Source organism: Chrysochloris asiatica, unplaced genomic scaffold (assembly GCF_000296735.1).
Source record: "Chrysochloris asiatica unplaced genomic scaffold, ChrAsi1.0 scaffold00037, whole genome shotgun sequence".
NCBI classification, from domain to species: domain Eukaryota; kingdom Metazoa; phylum Chordata; class Mammalia; order Afrosoricida; family Chrysochloridae; genus Chrysochloris; species Chrysochloris asiatica.
Window position 1 is genome coordinate 8,003,349 of NW_006408555.1, and position 8,351 is coordinate 8,011,699.

The 8,351-nt window shown below is 41.0% G+C and overlaps 1 protein-coding gene across 1 annotated transcript in view; it reads right to left on the reverse strand.

Annotated features, from left to right (window-relative positions):
• The window catches only part of GAN (gigaxonin), a 66,855-nt gene that overhangs the window by 17,590 nt on the left and 40,914 nt on the right, over positions 1 to 8,351 (reverse strand). Inside the window, exons 4-5 of the mRNA XM_006860140.1 lie at positions 6,667 to 6,884; positions 6,342 to 6,463 (exon numbers count right to left, since the gene is read on the reverse strand). Coding sequence (XP_006860202.1) covers positions 6,342 to 6,463; positions 6,667 to 6,884 — 340 coding nt within the window. The remainder of the gene's footprint in view (positions 1 to 6,341; positions 6,464 to 6,666; positions 6,885 to 8,351) is intronic.

Consider the following 8,351-nt stretch of genomic DNA (forward strand, 5'->3'; position numbering starts at 1 on the left):
TAGAGCCTGTGAAGATGAAACTGAAGAGTTCTACCAACTTCTTCAGTCTGAAACTGATCAAACATGCACTCATGATATATTGATAATTATTGATGATTGGAATGCAAACGTTGGAAAAAAGAGAAAGAATCAGTAGTTGAAAGTATGGCCTTGGTGATCGAAACAATGCTGGAGATCACATGATAGACTTTTGACAGTCCAATGACTTATTCATTGCAAATACCATTTTTAAACAGCATAAAAGGCAACTATACACACAGACTTTACCAGATGGAATACACAGGAATGAAACTGACTACATCCCTGGGAAGAGGCAGTGGAAAAGCTCAATATCATCGATGAAAAGAGGTCAGGGGTTGACTGTGGAACAGATCATCAATTGCTTATTTGGAAGTTCAGGCTGAAGCTGAAGAAAATTAAGCAAAACCACAACAGACAAAATATGATGTTGAATACATCCCACCTGAATTTAGAGAGCATCTCAAGAACAGATTTGGTGCATTAGACACTACTGATTGAAGACTAGAAAAACTGTGGAAAGACATCAAGAACATTATACAGGAAGAAAGCAAAAGGTCATTAAAAAGAAAGGGAAAAAAACCCAAACAGGGTGTCAGAAGAGACTGACACTTGCTCTCCAGTGTAGAGATGCTAAAGCTAATGGGAAAAATGAGGAAGACAAGAGCTGAACAGAAAACTTCAAGGCAAAGCTCAAGAAGAAATAATCAAGTATACAAAAACGTGAAAAAACCTGACGTTCGAAAACCAAAAGGGAGGAACACGCTCAGCATTTCTCAAGCTGATGGAACTGAAGAAAAAACAAGCTTCGACTTGCAATACTGAAAGTTTCTATGGGCAAAATATTGAATGATGCATAAAAAGCATCAAAAGAAGATGGAAGGTATGTATACACAGAGTCACTGTATCAAAAAGCAAAGGTACAAACATTTCAAGAGATAGCATACACTAAGAACCTATAGGACTGAAGGAAGAAGTCCAAGCTGTACTGAAGGCACTGGTGAAAAACAAGGCTTCAGCAACTGACAGAATACAGACTGAAATCTTTCAACAAACTGATGCAGCACTGGAAGCGCTCACTCATCTATGCCAAGAAATTCAGAAGACAGCTACGTTGCCAACTGATTGGAAGAAATCCACATTTGTGCCCATTCAAAAGAGAGGTAACCCAATGGGATGTGGAAATCATCAAACGATATCATTAATATCACAAGCAAATAAAATTTTGCTGAAGATAATTCAAAGAGGGCGGTAATTGCACACAGACAAGGAACTACCAGAAATTCAAGCTTTAGATTCAGAACAGAAGGTGGAACTAGTGATATTATCGCTGACACCAGATGGATCTTGGATGAAAGCAGAGAATACCAGAAAAATGTTCACTAGTGCTTTATTGACTATGCAAAGGCTTTCAACTGTGTGGATCCTGACAAGCTATGCACAACAGGGTGAAGAACGGATATTCCAGAACATCCCATCGTGTTCGTGAGAACAACCTGTACACAGACCAAGAGGCAGTCTTTTGAACAGAATAAGGGAACACTGAATGGTTTAAAATCTAGAAAGGTGTGCACTAGAGTTGTATACTTTCACCATATGTATTCAGTCAATATGTTGAGCAAATAATCTGAAAAATTGGAATTACACGAAGAAGAGTGTGGGATCAGGATTGGAGGGGAACTCATTAACAACCTGCAATATGCAGATGATACCACCATTGTTTTCCCTGTTGAAAGCGAAGAGGACTTAAAATATTTAACTGATGCAGACCAAGGACCATAGTCTTCAGAATAGGTTGTGCCTCAATGTAAACAAAATAAATATCCTCACCATTGGACCAACAAATAATGTCCATATAAATGGAGAAAAGATTAAAGTTGACAAAGACTTCATTTGGCTTGACTCCACAATCAACGTTACTGGAAGCAGCAGTGGCACAATCAAATGATGTACTGCTCCAGGCAAATCTGCTACACACGACCTCTTCAAAGTGTTCAAGAGCAGTGATACCAGGTTGAGGAGTAAGGTGCACCTGAACCAACTGCCTCATATGCAGGAGACAGCTGGACAGTGAATAAGGAAGGCTGCATTTGAGTTATGGTGTAAGAAACAATTAACACTGAAAGTACCATGGACTGCCAGAAAACAAACAAGTCTGTGTTGGAAGAACTACAACCAAAATGCTCCTTCAAGGCAAGGATGGTGACACACACTTAAGTCTCTCATGCTTCGGATATATTATTAGGAAGGTCCAGTCCCTGGAGAAGGACGTTATGTTTGGTAAAATGTTGTTGTTGTTGTTGTTAAGTGCCTTCGAGTCGGAGCCGACCCATAGCGACCCTGTACAGGGTTTCCGAGGGTGTAAATCTTTACGGGAGTAGAAAGCCTGGTAAAGTGTAGGGTCAGCAAAAAAGAGAAACACCTCACAGGAGATGGACCGACAGCTTGACAGCAGCAACGCTCAAACACAGCAATGAGACGAGGAGGATGCAGCTCCAGGAAGTGCTGCGTTCTGTTGTGCATAGGGTCGCTATGTGTCAGAACCAACTCGACGACACCTAACAAGGACAACAACATCCTTCAAAAATCCGAGGCAAATTTGAAAATAACTAGGAAAACAGGGCTTTTAGAAGAGACATAAGATTTGAAAAAAATTTTCAAGAGTACTTTCAGAAACTAGAAAAAGATCTGATAAAATATAAACTTGTGACAGCTCAAAAATAATTAATTAAACAAGAAAGACAAAAAAGAACAAAGAAACTATCATGAGGAGAGCCTAGACACACACAAGTGCAAAGTAGGAAAAAGGAGAACAGAGTGAAATGGAGTTGTTGTTGTTAGGTGCTGCGAAGCTGGTTCCCAATCACAGCAAACCCATGCACACCAGAACGGAACACCGCCTAGTCCTACACCATCCTCACTAGTATGGTCACTGGGCCAGTCCTCTCGCTGGGGGTCTTCCTCTTCTTTGCTGATGGCTCCACTCTACCAACCATGAAATCTTTTTCGAGGGACTTGTAACTCCTAACAACATGACCAAAGTACAAGAGACCAAGTCTCACTTCTAAGGAGCATTCTGGCCAAACTTCCAAGATAGATCTGTTTGTTCTTCTAGCAGTCCACGATACTTTTAATATTCATCTCCAACAGCAGAATTCAAATAGATACTTCTACAGTCTCCCTTATTCACTGTCCAACTTTCACATGTATATGAGGCAACTGAAAATACCATGGCTCAAGCACACCTGAGTCCTCAAACTCACATCTTTGCTCTTGCACACTTTAAAGAGGTCTTTTGCAGCAGATTTACCACATGTAGTACGTCTTTTGATTTCTTGACTGCTGTTTCCATGATTGTTGATTGTAGATCCAAGCAAAATGAAGTCTTTGACAACTTCAGTCTTTTCTCCATTTATCGTGATGCTATTTACAAGTCCAGTTGTGAAGAGTCTTGTTTCCCTTACATTGAGATACAATCCATACTGAAGGCTGTACTGTTTTATCTTCATCAGTAACTATTTTAAGTCCTCTTTGCTTCCAGCAAGCAAGGCTGTTAATGAGTCTTCCTCAAATCCTGATGCCACCTTCTTCATACAATCCAGTTTCACGGATCATACAGATTGAGTAAGTATAGTGAAAGGATACAACCCTTCATACCTTTTTCTTATTTAAACCCATTCAGTATACCCTTATTCTGTTCTAATACTCTGATTCTGCCTCTTGGTTTATATACAGGATCCTCATGAACATAATTAAGTATTCTGGAATATCCATTCTTCACAATGTACTCACACTTTGCTATGGTCCATACAGTCAAAAGCCTTTGCATAGTCAACTGAGCACAAGTAAACATTTCCCGGTATTCTGTGCTTTAGTCAAGATCCATCTGACAACAGTAATGACCCCCCTAGTGCCACAAATCTGACAGCTCCCTGTGGATGTACTGCTACAACCATTTTGAATTGTCTTCATCAAACGTTTACTCGCACGTAATATTAACGATATTGTTTGATACTTAGCACATTCCGTGGGGTCACCTTTCTTTGGAATGGGTACAAATATGGATCTCTTCCAATGAGTGGGCCAGGTAGCTGTCTTCCAAATTTCATGCCACAGAGATGAGTGAGTGCCTCCACTGCCACTTCAGTTTAACATTTCAATTTCTGTTCTGTGAATTCCTGGAGTCTTGTTTTGTACCAATGCCTTCAGTGCAATTGGGACTTCTCCCTTCAATCCCATTGGTTTGGGGTCATAATGGTTGAGTATCTTTTTGGTAAAGTGACTTTGCTTATTCCTTCTATCTTCTTTTGACGCTTCTCACATCATTCAATATTTTCCCCTTAGGATCCCTAAATACTCCAAGTTGAGGGGTGAAGTTTTTCTTTAGTTCCTTCAGGTGTTGCCTGAAGAGGGATGGCCATGTTCACTGGACTTCCAGAACCAGCGGGAGAGAGAGGAATGGGGCAGTATCTGAAGGCAGAGTGGAAAGTTTCCAGAACCAAGGAGCAGCTGAGCTACAGCGTTAAATCTACCAATCCCCAAATGCAATGTAATTTTAAATAAAAGCGACACCTAAATGCATCATGGTAAAATGGCAGAAAAACAAAGAGAGAAAGAAAATCTTAAATACAGGAAAAAAGAGACAGATTTAGACTGACAAGTGACTTCATGGTAGGGGATGTCTAAAGTCAGTGGAAAGACATGTTCATGTATTGACAAACAACAGACACCAACTTAGAATTTGATACCTGGCGAAAACATCCTGTAGACAAAGAAACTGAGATTCAGCCACCAGTAGACCACTATCAGACTGTGAAGGATAATCTCCAGAAAGAAGGAAAATTATCCCAGATGGAAAGTCTGCAGTGTAAGAAGGAAAAGAACACGTCTACGGTGTGGTACGGCATGGTATACTGAAGTTTTAGAATTTTTAAAGTGAATGTTAGTAGGTACACACAAAATATAGGGATCCCAGCAGACTGCTGAGACCAACTGTTAAATGTTGTCAAGTCGATTCTGACTCATAGTGACACTGTATAGTGTTTCTAGGGAGCGGCTGGTGGGTCTGAACCACCGACCTTGTGGTTAGCAGTCCAGTGCTTATCCTACAGTGAATCACTTGAGGAATGACTACAGAAGGGCAGGATGAGGGGAAGAGAAAGAGAGCAGACAGCGGAGGTAGGGCAGCAATGACAAGTGTTCTAGCGGTTTCTGTGAAAGCTCCGAGGATCGTGGGATGCTTTTCATACTTCTACAAGTCAAGTCAAGTAGACTCTGTAGGAAAACAGCTCTTAGCAGCTGTTGCAGTGTTGACCCTACTCATAGCGACCCACGTGTGTGAGAGGACAATGTGCTCCAAAGGGTGACCGATGACCGATGTTTCACAATTAGATCACCAGAGCTTTCATCTCATGTGCCTCTGGATGGACTCAAACTGTCGACCTACTGATTAGTGAATGAGAGTTAACCATCTGTGCTACCCGGGGGGCAAGGTAACTTTAAGTTGTTGCTAATTTAAATTAATATTCCCTAAATATTAATTTAAATCTAAAAAATTGAAACAAAGTCTTACATAAAAGGTCCGTTTTTGCGCAGCGCTTTCCTTTTTGATATGATCACATACTGTTATTCTACATGGCATTTAAATTCTAAACTTGAATTGCAAATTTCAAAGATGGAAATTCCATGGCTCAAAGAAATTTTGTTTCCAAGTATGGTCACACAGCTTCTTTGTGGTTAAAAAAAAAAAAAGACAAGACTGAATTTTGTTCTTTTATCACAAATAAATGCTCCTCTACTAAATTCCTATGGAAGATTTGGTCACCTGTAGCTCAATTTTCAGCCATGCAGTTTTACAGAGGGGACACCATTAGAGAGCTGTGTCTATTACAGAACGGTGAACCAGTCAAGACCAACAGGGCAGCACTGACTGAAGGATCAATTCAGAAGGGTGGGGAGAGGAGGACGACAGGAAACAGAAATCACTGGGAGGAAGAGAGATCATGTTACAGGCAGGGGTTGCAATCAGTGAGATGAAACGAAGTCTATGATTTACAGAAGGTAAAACTGATGATCTACTTTGTAAACTTTTACTCAGTTAACATACAAAAAAAGTTAAAAAACGAAAATGAGAAACAGAGAAAAGATTAGGGAATAATAAAGACAGACATAAGGCAGACATTATAGTCTTGGAAGCTCAACTAAAAGCATCATCACCTCATGACAAAAAATCCCTGTCTTCAAAAGGCTTCAGTCATGCCATACAACCTGGAAATTACACTGTACCCGGTCCTGTGTTTACAAAGGCTGCCACGGAAACATACCTGCTGAAAGAACTCCATGGTTGATTCTTGGCATGCTTAAAGGGGCCAGTTCAATCCACAGCTGCCTATTTGGGTCATAGAGTGGGCACATACATCGCATTGCTGCTGTTGGCTTCCGTGAACTGAGGAAATAATCATTGATGAACTGTCAGTGTGTTTTATGTAGTCTGCTGATGATAATTATTACCGGCTTTACTGCTAGCGAGGAATGCTTACAACACTTAATAATCAGTCATTTAGATATTGAATACTACTACAAATCCTGTTTATGTACAAATCCCTCCTTCCTTAGGTCACTCTTCCAGTGGCTCACAATCATACTCACACTCTTTCTTCTCCACCAACTGTCACGATGCACTCGGAATACCCACGGGGCTTGAAGTTGGCTAGCATCGCCTCTCCTTGCTGTGGCTGGCTGAGCGGGATGTTGCTACACTCTTTGACGATTTCTCGTACTAAGGGTTCATTCAGCATCTGTTCCCGTAAGTAACTGGAGTCTAACCCTGAAACCCAGAGTGCCGACATAACATCCTTCATATGGACCTGCAGAAGAGGGGTGAGAGGACGGGGAGAAAAGTAATATAGAATTAAAACAGACAGCTTCGAGAACATATGTTTTCCCATTCATGGAAAACTAAAGTTACAATCAGATTACTAGCAGGCATGTTGTAAGTGCACGTAATAAGGAGCTCTGGTAATGCAGTGGTTACGAATTGGGCTGCAAATCTCAAGGTCAGCAGTTTGAAACTACCAGCTGTTCTGCAGGAGAAAGATGAGGCATTCTGTTCCCGTAAAGATTTACAGCCTCAGAAGCCCTGTACAGGGTCGCTATGAGTCGGAACCGACTCCATGGCACATAATTACCACCACCACCATTTGAATATGCTATCCTGGCCTTTTCTCTTTCCACTTTCTAGAACTTTCATAAAAGTAAAGTTTCATCTTTTGAAATCATAAATGTGGATTTATATAAGGGGGATTCACAAAATACGTGGAAAAATTCTATTCTCTTTTAACTCAATTCTCCCAAGAACTTTTTGAAGCCTTCCCATCTTTAACATCTCCTTGTAGAGTTTCAAGCAGCTTTCTTCATATTCTAAGGGGTCTCCAGAGGAACTGGAAAAGAGCAAACTCCGCTACAGTTTGCTTTATTTCACCTACTTGGATGTATGATGGATTAAAAACCATTTCTAGAACAATCATCTGCCATAATAGGTGGATACAACTGTTCAGAGTTGTTGTTAAGTGCCATCAAGTTGGTTCTGACTCAAAATGGTCCTGAATAGTGTTTCCAAGGAGTGGATGGTGGGTTTGAAATGCCAACCTTGTAGTAAGCAATCCAGTGCTTACTCTACAACACCACATCAGTACCCCACAGTAAATGTTTATAATGAAAATGTCTCAACATTGATTACTGTTCAACACTATTTAAGATGTATAATAGAAGTGTATACATTTATTGTTCAATCACTAAATCTGACCCAACGAATTGAGCATTCTCCATATGTAACGGGAAAAGCTTATGAACTGATATATTCAGGAGATTTTGCATGGTCCTGATATAGTCATTGTAGGGTCTACTCTCCTATGCATGGAGTACTAAAAGGCAGCAGTGTTTTACATTGTTTCCCCATCAACCGGCTGACTGCAAGCATGCTGGTCACCTGACGGCAGAAGAGATTAAAGGCAGCAGATCCTCTAACGGTCTCAGGTGAGTGGCAGCAATGGCGTCTTCTCTTTTCAATCCTCATCCACACAACCAGCATGGGGACAGAAGGTGAGCTGTGCTAACCGTGCTGTGATCACAAACCTGCTTTCTACATGTTCACACTCAGACAGTGATGTGTTCACGCTCACAGACTCACACAATGACATGTTCAGACTCAGAGCGACATGTTCACGCTCAGACTCACACAGCGACGTGTTCACGCTCACAGATTCACACAGCCACGTGTTCACACTCACAGACTCACAGTGACGTGTTCACGCTCAGACTCACACAGTGACGTG